The 17,639-nt window shown below is 47.6% G+C and overlaps 1 protein-coding gene across 1 annotated transcript in view; it reads left to right on the top strand.

Annotated features, from left to right (window-relative positions):
* PFKL (phosphofructokinase, liver type) overlaps positions 1 to 17,639 on the top strand; it is a 293,377-nt gene that overhangs the window by 216,593 nt on the left and 59,145 nt on the right. Inside the window, exon 16 of the mRNA XM_086955453.1 lies at positions 17,425 to 17,577. Within this exon, the coding sequence (XP_086811579.1) occupies positions 17,425 to 17,577 (153 nt within the window). The remainder of the gene's footprint in view (positions 1 to 17,424; positions 17,578 to 17,639) is intronic.

Genomic DNA, 17,639 nt, shown 5'->3' on the forward strand with positions numbered 1-17,639 from the left:
CAAAAGTTACAGCTCACACCCTCGCTGTTAACACAGAACCATCGAGAAATCAGACACCCAGACCCAAACCAACTGAATGTGGCGATCTGGCCCCTGAAGTCTTAAGAGTTTGGTTATCTTAACCTACCACCAGACTGTATGCATATAATTAAAGAGGCCAGGAGACCCACTACTAGAGCGTGTTATGCTGCCAAATGGAAAAGATTTGCAATATATTGCAAAAATAATCACATTCATCCACTGGATGCTTCCATCCAAAATATAATTTGTTACCTTTTACATCTACAGAGGTCTAATTTGGCATACTCTTTCATACGCCTGCATCTTGCAGCAATTGTAGCCTATTTACAAAACAGGCAACACCTGTCTCTTTTTAGGGTACCTGCAATCAAAGCATTTATGGAAGGATTACAAAGAATAATCCCTCCCAGGCTGCCACCTTCTCCAGTATGGACCTAAATCTTGTCCTTACGAGACTCATGGGACCCCCTTTTGAGCCTCTACATAAATGTGAACTGCAATTTCTGACATGGAAAATTGCTTTCCTTGTTGCTATCACCTCTCTCAGAAGAGTAAGTGAAATACAAGCGTTCACTATACAAGAACCATTTTTTCAAATACATCCTAATAAAGTGGTTCTTGGGTCCAATCCTAAATTTCTTCCAAAGGTTATCACACCTTTTCACCTAAACCAATCTGTAGAGTTACCTGTGTTATTCCAAAACCCAGACTCTGTAGCAGAAAGGGCCTTACACACATTATATGTTAAAAGAGCTCTGCTATACTACATAGATAGAACTAAATCCTTTAGAAAGACAAAACAATTGTTTGTATCTTTCTCTCCTCCACACAAGGGCAACCCTATCTCTAAAGGTGGGAATGACAGGTGGATTTTAAAGTGTATACAAATATGCTATCAAAAAACTAAACGTACACTAACCGTTCCTCCTAGAGCACACTCCACTCGCAAACTAGGAGCCTCTATGGCTTTCTTAGGAAATATACCATTAGAGGATATATGCAAGGCAGCAATGTGGTCTACACCACACACCTTAACTAAACACTATTGTGTTGATGTACAAGCCAAGCAGCAAGATGCAGTAGGCCAAGCTGTCCTTAGAACACTATTTCAGACTACTGTAATGGATACAAGCGACCACCGCTAGGGGAGACACTGCTGCACAATCGATGCATAGTGTACGATCTGCAGCTCATATATCTCGAACGGAAAACGCTACTTACCAGTATGCATCTGTTCTTGGCATGTAGAGCTGCAGATTCGTACATGCCCTCCCGCCTCCCCGGACTTGTATCCATTCCAATTCTCATCTTACTTAGATGCACACGCATGGACATCCCTTTTTTTTCTCTTCACTAATACCAACTCCATCATTTCCCATCATGGCGAAAAACAATCTAAGGATGGAGGCGATGCCCATGCGCAGTTCTGTCCAAGGGAGGAGTCACCTATATCGCGACTACAAAGACTTCTCCAAGAAGACAACAACCTGCAATCATTCAGATGATCTTATGCATAGTGTACGAATCTGAAGTTGAAGTTAAAATATTTATAGAGCGCACGTCTACCAGGCGGTTCCTTGGCACTGCAGCTCTACATGCCAAGAACAGATGCATACTGGTAAGTAGCATGTTCCTTATGACGTAATTTCGCTTCTGTCGCGAATTACTAATGTTACACCCTAGAAAGGAAACTTTGTTCCTTTGCTCCTATGGTCCAATGGTCATTTAAAAGGAAGAAATACGTTAGAATGTCCATCTGTTTACAAAGCAAGGGACGTTGGTATACCCAGAGCGAACCTTCGGAGTCAAACTCTCTGCTCTGATGCCTATTAAATCTCCTTTGTTTTTTAACAAATATATCTGTATCCTGCACTATTTATACTATAACACTAGACAAGAAATTAAAATTTTGCATTAATGAGAAAATGTGAATTGTACATATTTCGAGGCAGTCTGTGAAGATCATAGTTGGAATGACGATAATGACTGAATGAAAGCAATGGTAAATGTTAAAATAATCCGTACGTATCATTTATCCCAGCATTTTAAAAACATCATAAACTGTTGAAGATTTTCACTTGAGCATTAGTGCATAACACGAGAAATGTACAATTGTGAACCATCAAAGTGCTGACATTTTGTGGGTGTTTCTTTATTTAACATTCTGCATGCCTGACAATCAATTTGGAAAGACAGCCTTTTTTTTTTTTTTACATTTGAGTATGTGTCCAGCCGACCGAACCCAGTTTAAGGGAGGTTGCTGCTTGGCTCATGCTGGAACATTTGACAAGCTGCAGACGGAATGCTATGTTCTTTAATTTGCATCCCTAAAAGATTATTCAGAATGCTTATTTCTGTTTACACTCTCATTGTTTTTTTGTTGTCAGTGAACTATCTGCTAAGATAAGTCTTTTCTTGCTCTCCTGATAGCATTGTACTCAGTTACCTTATTATTAATTTTTTGTGATTTTCATCATGTCCCACCAAATGGCCACCAACATAGAGTGGCTTGTTATTTTGTGTTGCACCACCATTTTGGGAACTCTTCTGCTGACCTAGCCCTATTTAAGGAAGATCTCTTCGCAAAGGCAAACCCATTTGTGCCTGTCTGTGCTACGTTTGTCTGGTTGATGAGGAATGCTCACCATATGCTGCAAGGGAGATTCTCAGAATGTATTAAGCTCAATTAAGTTTCCTAGTCCCATTACGACATGAAGCCGGAGTCTGTAGAGGATTGACATGTCCTAAATTTATTAGACAGTTGGGGAGATCATATTGATGTTTTACTCCAAACATTTGCCCTTAACTCACACCTGATAAGGAACCACCAGCCTCTTGAGTTTTATAAACGGGGTCAGGCTTGCTGTCTGCTGCTCTTCTAAACATATGTTCCCTGCGAACTCATTGGGAGGACTTGTTTCCCCTTTTAATTTCTAATAATCTGGACTTGTTAATTATTAAAATTGGGTTAGATGAAGATTTTATTCCTTACTTTGAGACCTCAATCCCAGAAGGGTATAAAATCATTCTAAAGAAAGGGTACTTCAGTGTTCTAGTGACTTTTAAGGAACATCTAAATTGTACAACTGCTTGTAAACTTTAAAGCGTTATTGCGTCATCCTTACCAAGCAAATGATACACCGCCACCTAATCAAGGATAAGACACCCTCTAGGCACTTTTTATTTTCCTGTGCCAAATTCTACTTTTGCACCCTTAATTTGACTCTTCAATGTGATTTCAATACCCAGAATGATAGTACTGCTGTAACAGTGGTACAAGATTTCCTTCAAACTTTTGACTCCCTTTGGGGTCTTGCACACATTAATAGATTTTCCGCTGTGGATGTTGGGACCAAGTTGTGCTGATGTGGCTGGCACACTGTTGGTCTTCTCTTGCATCTACAGATGGGTATGGGAGAGCAGGGCCAGGCTTTACTCGACTGTCCCAAGCCTTCTTAGAGCTACACTTAATACAATCACAGGGAAAAGTTACCCCTAAATTGAAAGAGTTATGCATGTTAGAAGCCTTTTCCCCTTTGCCATAGTCTGTCTCTCAGACGATGAGAATGAGAATGAAACTGGGAATAATGGAGTCATGTATTGTTCTAGTCCCAAGTTCACGGTTACAGATGCATCATTTTCCGGTATGTTTTGCCAGACAATCATCACAAGTGACTGGGGTCTGTGAGGATCTAAGGCTGGTGAAGCGCTGTGTCGGCACAAAATACAATGGTGAAATGAAGAGCCCATTTTACAGACCTTGTTCAGAGACAAGGCAGATGAGGGCTACTGAGCCACAGTTGTGGTTGTTGGGATTGTTTACCGCTGGTGTCCTGTGCTCCATCCTACTATGGCTCTGCAAGCTGGGCCAAGGACAACTCAGCCTCATAATAGTGGAATGGTATTGACAATAGAAATGACAATCTTCCCATGTACCCACTTAACATTTTACAATTTTTTTTTCAAGCATATTTTGTTAAATGTTAACCTTAATACAGTAAATCAAGAGATTAGAATATGAACAAAAATTAGAAAAAATATTAGCGTAAAAAAATATTTAATTCCAATGTGGAGGAACAGTGAAGGCAGACCTCATTCTAGAACTCTTGTGCAATGGTGCAACCAATCGCCAAATAAAATAACCTTTTCATAAATACATCTTTCACATTTGGAAATTGGTGGCCATTTGTTTGGACATTTCATTGGTGTCAAGTACAGCATGTAGATTTACATTTGTATTGCCACACAAACTCTTCAGACATTGATCTAGTTTGCAGCCAGTTGACAACTTAGTAGCACTCCACTTGCATACGACAGCACCATACATCTTCAAACCATTGAAATATATTAAGCCATATCATACACTCATGCACGCCATATTGTATCTTGGCTGTTTACAAGGTTTAACAAGCATTGGCATAGCCAATAGTTCTCGCCTTTGGGACCTTATAAGTGTTTAGCCATGCAACAGTTGATGTTGTTGCACCAAGGATATTGTGCTGCATAACTAAAAACCTATAAGGTCCCAAAAGCGAGATCTATTGGCTATGACAATACTCTCTGCCCACCCAACACACTTTTTAAAAAAACTTTAATAAGCGCTGCGCCGTCTTCACTGACACCGCGCTATGCAATGCAATAGGTGTTACTTTTGGTATTGTAAATAACAATGCCTTTTAATTTTTTAAAAGGCATTGCCATTTACAATGTCAATATCTCAAAATAATGTCATTGTGAGACCTATTGCATTGCAAATGCTTGTTCTATGTCTGTGCCCTTCCCGGTTTTTAATTCTGAAAATCTGGTCACCCTGCATTAATTACCCAAAGTGAAGGCCACTCTACGGAGGTATTATTTTGGTGTGAGTGAACAGAGGTATGATGAGAATGTGGAGGAATATGTCATAAAAACTGGGGGGGGCACTAGAGGGCGCACGAGCTGAATGGCCGCACCTTAGTGAGGCACCAGCAGCCTGGCTTTTTTATCCTACAATAATCCTTTCTAATCTGCTCCCACCCGCCTGAAAATCCCCTCGGTGGAGCGACAGGTGACACTGCACACTCGGTGCTAGTTTGGGGACTCTGCGATCTGTGATCGCGGAGATAGTCGGTTGAACAAGCAGCGGTGGTGCGTCCTGACTGGGAGCAGACCGGCGGCGGCTACGGTAACCACGCAAGGACGGGGATCACCTCGTGGCGCGCAGGCCGGCAGACCGTTAGCTGGCAGTGTTGCTCGTACCGGTGGCGGCATCGGACATTGGCTGATATCGGAAGGGACACCGGTAAGGAACACAGTACGAGCACTGATGGGGAATCCTGAGAAGACCCTTTGAGCGTCGATAAAGCTACTCAACCCGGTGGCCTCTGCACTCTATTTTCGACAGGCGTGGGCGCATGGCGCCGCACTCGGCCTGCTGCTACCCCCCGCTAGTGAGACTTGTGAGCCCGGGCCTGCCTGTGCTTCATATCTAAGCAGGACAATCACGATCCTTGCCGCGGCAGTTGCTTCGAACCTGAGCTGCGGAGGCAGGCGCGCCCCACAGTGCCGGCACCCCGGGCGTGGGCCTCGGGGCACTACCGCTTGCCCTACACTGGAGGACTTAAGGCGGCACACTTGCTTCGGCTGCCTGAAACCCTGTGACCTGCTTCGGCCCTAGTCCACGCTTTGCTGCCCCTTGGATCTACAAACTAGCCTGCTGCCGACTCTACACTTGTGCCGTGGGGCGCGGGAGGAGTGTGGCGCCTACTGCTCAGCGCCATAGCAGCGGTGTGCGGGCTTTTCCACCACATATTACAACTGCCTCGGTGTGCGTAACGTTGGAACGCGCCCCTTCTCCTTGCCACCATGGGGAAACCGAATAACAAACAGCCCAAGCTGCAATTTGAGCCTGCAGCGCAGAAGAAAGCGACTAGGCACACGGGCGACAGTGGGCAGCCTAGGAGCCCGGCAGCGGAGGTTTCCCACACGGCCCCTGACATTGCTACAATGCTGCAAGAGATGCGCCAGGGCTTTGTCACCATGGTGGACAAGGTAGATAGGTTGTCCGCCAGAATGGATGGCATAGTCCAAAAAATAGACATTCATGAAGAGCGTCTTACGGAGGTGGAGTGCCGAATATCCGAAAATGACAACACCACGGCGGCACATACTTCACGGCTTTCCCGAATGGATAATGTATTGAGGGTGATTGCCGCCAAAAATGAGGAGTTGGAAGCGAGAAGTCGACGAAACAACATACGCGTCACGGGCATTCTAGAATCGACCAATACGGGGAAGATGGAGCTCTACATTGAAAAGCTACTTACAGCGGCAGTCGGTGCTGAAGCCCTCTCGAACCAGTTTATTGTGGAGCGCGCTCATCGTTCGCTTGGTCCCCAACCCAAGCCTGGTGCCCCGCCGCGGCCCATTATTGCGCGCCTGCTCAACTATCGGGACCGAGATGCGGCGCTGCGAGCGGCCCGGGCGAACCGAAACCTCACTTATGATGGAGTGCCATTCTCTATTTATCCTGACTTTACCCCGGTGGTTCAAGAACAGCGACGAAAATTCCTTGCTGTTAAGAGGAAACTGCGAGACCTGAATATTGATTATGCCCTATTGTACCCGGCCAAGCTGCGAGTGACTCATCAAGGCACGCAACATTTCTTTCTAAATCCCCAACAGGTTGAAGACTATATTAAAACTTTGCCTAAACGTGGTAGGCGACCTGCGGATGCGGAAGGCCTGCATGACTCTGGTTCGGAATGAATAGCCACTGGCTGTGTGCTGTCTTGAATTCTTGATTGGCTGGATCCTCATCGTTCTCTCTCTGCGAGGCGACAGATACCACGGTGTGCAGTGGTTGCGACTGGCTCCTGGGGTGCCACGGACGGGTGCTGGTCTGCAGGTGGTAATGTATGCCAGGCCCCCACCCCCCTACTCCCTCTCCCTTCCGGACAGAGACGCTAAGGGAGGCCCTGCACGGAGCGGGAGGACTGGGGGTGGAAGGAAGTGCACCTCTGATGGCCCCAATTGGGTGTACCCCAAGGACCTTGACTTTTGCTCTTTTGGTGTTCAACTGTTTTGGTTCTTATCTGGGTGGGGGGTGGGTGTGGGATGCTGGCAAGTTGGGGATGCTTCAGTGGGAGGTGGGTGGCGGGCGGGGGACTTTGCATGGCGGGACTACAGCTGACACAGAGTGTTTTAGCGATGCAGCACTGGGTGGATGGAGAATCCAGAGTGGGCTGTTCGATGACATTGGTAATGTTGAATGCCTAGTCCTCTCGCTGGGACTCGTTGAGGGGGGTGGAGGAAGGGGGGGTGGGGAGTTTTGGGTGTCCTGTTTGTGTTTGGCTCACATTAGATCAGTTGGGTATTGGAGGACCATTTCTGTGTCTAAGTGAGAGGTGGAAAAGGGCCCCCTTTGGGACACTTGCTTGGTTTTGGTTCGTAGCATGTGCACTAATTCTTGTAGGATTGCTTCAATGTCACGCTGGGAGGCGGCTCGCTGGTAGCCGGGAGAGAGATGGGTCTATTTGCCGATACGGGCAATATGAGTGGCTAACACACAGTACGGGTATTGGGGGAGGTGCTCCTGGGAGGCGGCTCACGTCCCCCCTGGGTGTTGCAGGCGGGACGAGACCTGGGTTGGCTCTGCAGCTTACTGATTGTTATTACGCCTTGATGGATGTCTTGATTTCTGAAATAAGTAACCGATTGTACTCATGGGGGACACACACCTGAATGTGCTCACGTGGAACGTGAGAGGGCTGGGGGACCATAGGAAGAGGAGACAGATATTGGGGTACCTTGATCGCCATAAAATACACATTGCTTTCCTACAGGAAACACATTTTGCATCCAATAGACCACACTCCTTTGGTAGCAGATGGGCCTCATATACTGCCTTTGCCTCGTACTCCTCTTATGCACGTGGTACAGCTATTTTGATCAAGAGGAATGCGCCCTTTTATCTAGCTGATTCGAAGACGGATCCACAGGGGAGGTATTGCTTGATGTGGGGCAGACTAGGGCGTATGACAGTGACCCTCGCCTGCTGTTATGGACCTAACGTAGATGATCCGCAATACTTTACAGCCTTATGGGCAGCAATAGTTGAGACGGGGGCACAACACATCATATGGGGGGGAGATTTCAATGTCACCTTGAACCCAGCTTTGGACAGATCACACCCCGCCCCACATCACTACACTAATGGGCGGGAGACCCTACGTGCGATTGTGGATGACAACCATCTCATAGATGCATGGCGCTCGCACTGTGGGCCAAAGGGTGAAGGTACTCACTTCACCGCACAGGCAAAATCTTGGGCTAGACTTGACTACATACTCTTAACATCTCACCTCTACACGTTCCTGACACATGCAGCGCACCTCCCCAGAACTTATTCTGATCACTCCCCGGTTCTTATTACATTGAAAGGGGCTGAATTGGGCCCCCCCGTCACGGCATGGCGCATGCAACCCTCTATGCTCTTGGATATGGAATTCCAGGAGGAGCTTAGAGAGGAATGTTTGGATTTCTTTAAACGCAACAAAGACTCGGTGCGAGATGTTGAAACTATATGGGATGCATTTAAAGTCACGCTTCGAGGCTTCTGCATCTCTAAGGGCTCGGGGGTACTCAAGAGCATACTGAATAGACTGAGGGCCCTGGAAACAGATCTCGGGCGAGCGGAAGAAACCCTCCGAACAAACCCGGACAGCAGCATACTGGCTGAGATACGGGAAAAGATATCGGAATATACAGATGAGGCTGCCCGAGAGGTGAAGTTCAGACACAAACACTGGGTGGCACGAAGGTATGGGGAGGGCGAGAGGCCTGGGAAAGCTCTGGCTACTACAGTTAAACTTATGCGCACGCCCACTGTTATACTTGAGTTAGAGACTGCTGAAGGACTGCTGCTTAGGGACACCACACAAATACTGAATGAATTTGTTCGACATTATAGTACACTTTACACCTCGACTAGAACGGAAGAACTGTCACTAGACGACTACCTTGCAGATGTGTCATTAGGATGGCTGAGCGACTCCCAAAGGGCATTTTTAAGCGCCCCATTCGAACTTGATGAAGTCAGGGAGGCCATCATGCACATGAAATCAGGTAAAGCCACAGGGCTGGATGGCATCCCCATTGAATTTTATAAGACATATATAGACTTCATGGCGCCGGTCCTGCGTGAGGTGTATGAAGATGCGTTGGAGGTTGGTCACCTCCCCGCCTCCATGAGAACTGCTCTCATCATGTCCCTGCTTAAGCCTGGGAAGCCCGCTTCGCACTGCGATTCCTATAGGCCCCTATCATTGCTGACTTGTGACGTGAAGATCCTTGCTAAGCTCATCGCGGCACGCATTAGTCTCCTGCTACCAGACCTTATACTTCCTGATCAGGCTGGGTTTGTCCCAGGCAGGGCGACATCACACAACCTTCGCACCTTCTTCTCAGTATACGACTCTGTCCACGAGGACTTGCCGATGGCAGCCATCTTCCTAGACGCCACTAAAGCGTTTGACTCGCTGGAGTGGGATTATGTATTCCGTGTGCTAGGGCGCATGGGCTTCCCTGTCATTTTCATCTCCTGGATCAGGATGCTGTATACGCGCCCTATGGCCAGAGTACTTATTAACGGGCAGCTTTCCCCAGAATTCCCTGTTTCCAAGGGGACTAGGCAGGGTTGCCCTTTTTCCCCGCTCCTATTTGCCATAGCCACAGAACCCCTCGCTGCTAAACTGCGTCAACACCATAGGGATCGTGCATTGCGGTGCTTTCAAAGGCAGATACTCATTTCCATGTATGCGGACGACATTACACTCTATATTCGTCACCCGGGCGAGAATCTACACCCCATACTCAGAGAGTTTATTAGGTTTGGGGCCCTCTCTGGAGTGCAGATTAACTGGACCAAGTCCTGTATTTTTCCACTTACCGCCTCGACGCTTAAATTTACACTAGAATATCCACTTACCTGGTGCGAGGGGGATTTCCAGTACCTGGGTATACAAATAGAGAAAGATAGGGAAGCGCTCATTCGTGCCAATTACGGCACGGCGATGGATAAAATTAGTGACAATGTTTCCCGGTGGATAACCCTTCCCCTCTCTATGGCTGGGAGGGCTTCCCTAGTTAAGATGGTGATACTCCCTAAACTGCTGTACTTATTCCTGAATATACCATTTGTTGGACAGGCCTCGTGGAAGGCCCGCTCCCTCCCCGCATGATAAGGCCCGGACGCCGGCTCTCCCTATGTCCCCAGAAAGAACCATCCCGGCAACCCACCGAAGCAACCCGTAACCCGTCCCCAACGGGACGCCTGCTCCCGAACACCCCAGCATCGGCTGACCCGGGCCCCCGTCAGCACCATTGCCCCGGTCCAGCCGCCATCTTGGACACTGCATCACGAGGCCGCGTGGCCTCGACACGACCCCCAACCCTGGGCCTGGCCAGGCCCCGACATCGAGGCACCACCATCCACCCAGGAGGTGAAGAGACCACTTGGCAGGTCAATGGGAGAAAGGAGTGTCGATGGCTCTCCCCCACCAGGTGCCGATCGCCCCCGGCCTCCCCGGGCGCTGGCTCCACCCCCCTGCTGGGTGTCTGGACTCCCTCATCCCGGACCTCCCGACCTCCAAGTGCGAGGGTCCGGACATCAAAGGAGACCAGACCTATAACTGGGGCAGCTCCAGAGCAGGAAGGGAGTTGTATCCTGGAGTCGAGAGACACCTTGAAGAACTCATCCCTGACGGACTGCTGGCGCTGCCGCAGCCTTGCCTTGTGAACCCTCTCCGAAGCCTGCTGGCGCTGCCGCGGCCCTCTGCAACGTGCATCTTCGTCCGGACCTGCTGGCGCTGCCGCGGCCCATCCTTGTGAACTATCGCTCTTGCCTGCTGGCGCTGCCGCGGCCCCTCTGCAAAGAAATCATCATCGTAGCCTGCTGGCGCTGCCGCAGCCTTGCCTTGTGAACCCTCTCCGAAGCCTGCTGGCGCTGCCGCGGCCCTCTGCAACGTGCATCTTCGTCCAGAACTGCTGGTGCTGCCGCGGCCCATCCTTGTGAACTATCGCTCTTGCCTGCTGGCGCTGCCGCGGCCCCTCTGCAAAGAAATCATCATCGTAGCCTGCTGGCGCTGCCACGGCCCTCCTTACCGAGAACCATCATCCTAGCCTGCTGGCGCTGCCGCGGCCCTCCTTGCCGAGAACTTTCAACCTAGCCTGCTGGCGCTGGCGCGGCCCGACCTTTCAGATCCCTGAGCTCGAGGATTGTGAGCTCCTTTTGGCCGCCCTTGTACGGGACCGGTACTAAGACTGTCCCGCTACCCCTTACCTTACAGAGACTAGAATTGGGAGGATCCTCGTGTCCTGCCCCCACTGTATCGTTGATAACCTTGCCTCAAGAATCCTATATAAAGTGTGCAGATCGCATCCCTGTGTGGTGTCCATTTGTGGTGGGGAAGTTACTTGTCTGTACGATCGCTGGAGACAGCCCTCACCGGAGGCCTCTCCCCCTGTACTCGGCCGACCCTCCGGGTCCCCGTCTAACACCATTTCATCCCGGTGCATATTTTTTTAAGCTGCTGCGCTCGGAAATGCTCAAGCTAGTCTGGGGTGGGAAGACGCCCAGGCTTAAATGGTAGGTCCTAACCAGGCCTTACTCACAGGGTGGTTTTGGGGTGCCCGATTTCGAGCTATATTACCGTGCGGCCCAGGCTCACCTTGCTTATTTCTGGGTACGGCAACCTAGATACATGCCCCAGCTGGCGGCCGAACACTGGCTAGCACACCCAACACCGATCGAAGGAGCGCTTTACTCACCAGTGGAGGGAAGGGACAAAACCCCAAACACGGTTCTCAGCACAGTAACCGCGTGGAAGCAGATAGCTCGATACTCGATCTACGACTGATATGCGCCCCCCTATTACCCCTGACATACCACCCACAATTGCCGCTCCTACAGGAAGCCGGCTTCCAAAGGTTATTGACAAAAATCCATGTTCAAACTTGGGGTGATTTATACAGAAACAGCACTTTCCGTACCAAAGACCACCTCTACGAAGGGATACACCAGACGCCACTAGAGGTCTTTTACTATATAAGACTCCGACATGAGTTGCAGGCAATTACGCCAGAGTTCCCACACGAACCTCCTGTACTACTCCCTTTACAACACATACTCCAGCTCGGGAACCCCAACAGACTTGTGTCCACACTGTACAGGTCGATTCGTGTCAATGTGGAGTACGCTGAGTTGCCCGCTAGGGAGAGGTGGAACCAGGAACTGACCGTACCCCTTACTGATAAACAGTGGACATTTTGCCTGCAGCAAACTGAACGCATTTCCTCCAGCAGTAGGTACAGGATCATTCATAGATTATATTATACACCTGCACGGCTGCACCGATTCCAACTGCGGGTTACTGACACTTGTGACAGATGCGGGGCTCCAGGGGCTGATTTCCTGCACCTTGCGTGGGGGTGTGAGCAGGTATACCACTATTGGGATCAGGTATTTCAGGCGCTCTCCAAGATGATAAATGCGACAGTGGAGCCGTCCCCGATCCTGGCTCTGCTGGGCTACGTCGAACCACTCCAGGCGGCCCACCGCAAATATGTGGCGATGGCCCTGCTGTTGGCCAAGCGTAGAGTGGCCTGCAGGTGGGGGAGGGGAAGGGCGCCCAAATTTAAGGAGTGGATGCGAGACATGGTGTACTGCCAAGAACAATTGAATACATACTCCGAACTGCTGCCACCCTCCTCGAGGCCCACTGACATATGGGCCCCGTTACACTGCTATTTGATAACGGACTCTCCGTTGGCTGATGATGATTAGGGTGGCATTGCTGGGATGTTAATTTGATGTTGCCTGACCAGGGGGGGATGTGGGAATGTCTCAGGATGCTGGGGTGACTTAATGTGACCTGCTTGTGTACTTTACTCCATATACTGCACGGTTTTAGTTTGCTTCCCCCTTTCTCTCTCTGATTTCATGTGGACTGTGGATGTTATCATGCCACTCGGCTGCTGCATATGCCTCCCCCTTTATGTGACTGGGTTATTGCACATGCTTAAGTTCTTTCTTAACAACAAAAAATGTCAAAAAAGTAAGACGAATTGCTATGCTTACAATACGTTTGTACTTGTCAATGAGTTGATTTGCTATCTATACAGAACTGCTTACGTTGCCTTTTGATTGTCTCTCTTATTCTGCTGATTTACACCGATAGCGGCCGGCCTCCGGGTTGTAGGCATAGCGCTGTGTACCCTTGACAGTACTTAATAAACGTCTTGCACCAAAAAAAAAAAAGAATATGTCATAAAAACTGAGGAGGTTAACATGCACATTTGGCCTTTGGACAGAAAAGAAGCTACATGATGAATTCATGTTAAGATGCAAGAGTGAAAAGCTGCGACAAGAGCCTGGTTGAAAGATGAAACCCTGTGAATGAATTTGCAAAAATGGATGAACATGAGACGGAATGCATTAATCAAAGCTATCATGTAGCTGCGCACAGGCCTCTCTCTTTTAATTTATTTGTGGGCTTGCTTGAAGAAGTAGTGGCCCTGGAATGGGGGATGGGGGGTCGGTGAGGTTGGCCGGACCATTGAAGGATGCATTTGACGCCATTTGACTTGCCTCACTCAGTTGCTTCCAGAAGTGAAGATCAGAATATTCAATGAAGGGATGAGGTGATGGCAGAAACAAAAGAGACTACATGCTTATTTTAGAAGTTTGTAAATGGCGTTACATCAATCTCAAAGCGTTAACACGCTAGATTGCCTTAACTAGAACTGAACGCTAGGCAGCCCTATGCTTCTTGCTCCTGACAAGCCGGCTGCAGCTGATGAAGAGCAGCTGCCTCTGCCAAGTCCTGCAGGGCCCTGCCAGGCCCGGTCTGACACGGATTTGTATTTATGAAGTCATCCCTGAACGTGGGGCTGGCTCTGTGTAACAAATGTGCTTATTAACGAGAAGCCCGAGCCAAGAGGGAGAGCAGATAACAGCAAAGCAGGCATTCAGTTCCACAGCAACTATCCCCTCAAAAGGGACACCCATCCCCTGCTCATCCTACAAAGCATCACAGAAAGAGCTACTTTAAATTAATCAAACAAGCAGTTTTGAAAAACTGTTTTCGCAATGTAAGAAGAAACCAACACTACAGAAACCTTTAAAACGGGGTTTGATTTACCTTTATCGGCGTTTAATAGAAAACTTCACAGCCCTGTACCAAGCCTGTTTCAAAACTGCTGGTGTCTTTAAAAACAAGCGCGGCCGCGGAAGGAATGCGAGGTATGCAGCTGGCACCCGGCCATGCTGCTGCTCCCGCAACATGGACGTCACGCTGTCAATCAAAACAAGAAGAGCGCAAAACAAGCATTGGCCGCGCGGCCATGAAAATGACGCAGCCGTCAAAGTGAAAGTGCTTGCGATCACAGGCTGTAACTGTGTCCGAGAGCGATGTACTTTATGAGCCATGACGAGAGAGGAAAGCCAGATGGCGCCTCTGCTCGTAACTGTGCGCGTAACCGCACGCACTAGGCCACACAAAAAGCTGTAGTTGGCTTTTTAAAGCCCACTCGCTAAATGACTCGCCAGAGCAGCGCATGCACTGGCTCAGGCGGGACCTAAAAAACTATTTGAAAATAACCTGCAGGCTATCCACAACCGCCCACCCAACTCAATGTAAAATTGTAATGCCGTTTATTGCACCCATCTATACCACATCCATGCCACAAGTAACCCAAAGGCACATTTCAGCCATGTTAAGCCTCATCAGTGAGCTATAGCTTGACTTCTGGAACACGGCAAACAAGGGACCCTTGTCTGGCATACCCATAGTCACTTAGTACCTTATCTCAAATACAGAGGTGCTGGGAGAAATGCTTGCAAATAGTCTAAACCACTGGCAATCCCTCTGTTGTGTAGTTCCCACTAATCTGTAGGATCTGTGTGTTTTGTGCACAACATAAACTTTGGGTGAGGTCCGTAGACTGATTCCAAGCTCCCACGGGGTCTATGCTGCCCTAAAGACCTGCTCGCTCACAGTGCCACCTTAAGCCGCCAAACCCGAACAAGGAGCAAATGATTTCAGGCAGCCACTGAAAATGACAACCCTGACCCTCCGGAATCATGGTAACAGATGAAGAACTTTTTTGCTCAGTATCTCATGCACTCTTGTTCTCAGAGCAATTTACAGGGAATACACAGTGGGACGTTTTCAATACATTTATTGAACCAATGTTATTCTTGTATAGAATCCATGTGCTTCGATAATCAATAGTCCGAAGCAGATGAAAGTGATTACCAGCACCAAAAGTGTAAATAACAGATATAGTTCAAGCATGGTGCTAATGGTGTATATATGCAGGTATATAATACAAGGTAGTAATCAGGCATACTCCTACTATGCAATCCCTACTCTGTATGTCTAGAGTGTAAGTAGGTGTACAGCCAAGAATCCCCCCACTGGATGATCCACCCCCATTACCTGGCAGGAAAGAATGTAGGATTATGTCTTGGTCACAAATTCGACTCCCTTTACGAAGATGTCCGGCAGCTGCTTGGCACAACCTCAGCATGCAGAATCTTTCGATGTCAGCAGAAGTGTCTCCTCTACTAACCCCCAAAAATGATTCTTTATAATAAAAGGGCATCCTGGCAATGTATATGCAGATTAGCATTGTTATGGATATGTAGATAGCTCTGTTGCACCGTGGATGAAGCTAGAACGGCATTTGTACATCGTGCGTAATTGCCTTGTGCTCAGTGCTTGCGGCATCATGATAATATTGCGCGAAGCTAGATGTATAAGCAAAGCAGTTGCAGAGAAACTAATCCAACATTGTCACACACGCGAATATGTGCAAAAGGTCACAGCAAAAATGGTATTGTGCAGGAAGAGGACAATGTAAATAATGTTCAGCATTGCTGTATGGGCCTAACTCAGGCACATAACTCTTAAGCAGTAACTGTCAGGAAATAATACTTGCAACCCCCCTTGGAATGATGAAAGGAACACATCAGACACTGCAAGGCTGAGGAACAGAATAAAAAGTATTTTTAGTTACCAATGCGTGTTGGCTAACCTAGGCAGAAGAGCAGACTCACACATGTGCGTGTTGTACAACCAGGCTCCTTCTGCCTCGAGTGACTACTGTGAGGCCTTTAAATGTAATCGAGAAATACAGCATGAGCAAAACCAAAATGGGGCACAGTGCCTTTTATGGGCTACAATGCAAAATTGCAGTACAAGTAAGTGTAGGCAACCATAGAAATGCAGCATACGCATAAAAGAACAGAAATAGGTGTACTAAAGGCAGCTCCTTGAGTGGGGAATGCTCTTTGTCAGCTTATTATAGAGGAAGAACGGAAAAGGCCTGGTACAATAGAGAAAAAGGAGCAAAGACCTCAAAGTGTCTGTACAGCTTTTGTCAAGGAGCGGGAGTGGGAGCCTTGGTGAAGGATGGGAATATTATCTGTGATGGGGGGGCACTCTGTGAAGGAGGGGGAAGCACATCAAGGACCTGGCTGCCAGCTTCTGCAAGGAGAAGTAGGATTACTCTGTGGATTTGAGACCGTGCTGGTGAGAATTGGAACTAAGTATGTTATGTGGGTATTAGATAAATATATATATATTATTCCCAACAGGAACAGACTCGTTTTGCTATATCATTAAGAACTTCTCCTCAACAGCATCTCTAGACACCTGGCCAATGACCTCGCTCTTCTTGGTCCCCAATATCCTTGATGATACCCACTGTACTATATTGCCTTTGTTTCCTTGTCATGTTATGCTGTAAAGCGCTCCGATACCCCCGGGTCTTTAAGCGTTATATAAAACTTCGAAATAAATAAATAAATGAAAAGAACAATGACTTAACCAGACATTTAACAAATATCTACTAAATTCATTCAACCAATTGTAATCATACCACCTTACCAAACCAATTGATGGAAATTCTAGAACTGCATATAAATTGTGCCCAGATTAAGAAAGCATAAAAAACACCATACTAGTGGTAGAAAGTGATATGCAGATTCTGACATTATAACATAAATAATAAAGTTCTATGGTCTGGAAAATTGCAAATGGCTGAATTCTAAAATTAAATTGAGATATTGTTTGCTTTGTGAACAAATGTGGTGTTTGTGAACTGCTCAGAGCTCTAATGAAATAGAATGTGCTACTTCTAATTCTGATCCCCCGTTGCCGCTACACCTCAACCTTCTATTTTAACCGTTTCCGTCTGTTTCCTTAAGTGGTATATTCTAAATGCAACAAATGATTCTATGTTCACTGTACCCTATTTTTAAATGAGCACATATGCAAAATATATGGCACATTTGTTCCGTATGACTATAAAACAAATAATGAAAGTAATTTAATAACTAAGGTTTCTTTTATTTTGCAGGCTTATGAGGGTATACTACAGCTGGTTGAAGCACGTGGACTTTATGAGGAACTCTGCATAGCTATGTGTGTTATCCCTGCCACTATAAGTAACAATGTTCCTGGTACAGACTTCAGTATCGGCACGGACACCGCTGTTAATGCAGCTATGGAGGTTAGAAGCGTATACTACGAGATAGCTTTTGAGTGATTAAAGTCTCCACAATGCTTAATGTA

Source organism: Lissotriton vulgaris, chromosome 2_1 (assembly GCF_964263255.1).
Source record: "Lissotriton vulgaris chromosome 2_1, aLisVul1.2, whole genome shotgun sequence".
NCBI lineage: Eukaryota > Metazoa > Chordata > Amphibia > Caudata > Salamandridae > Lissotriton > Lissotriton vulgaris.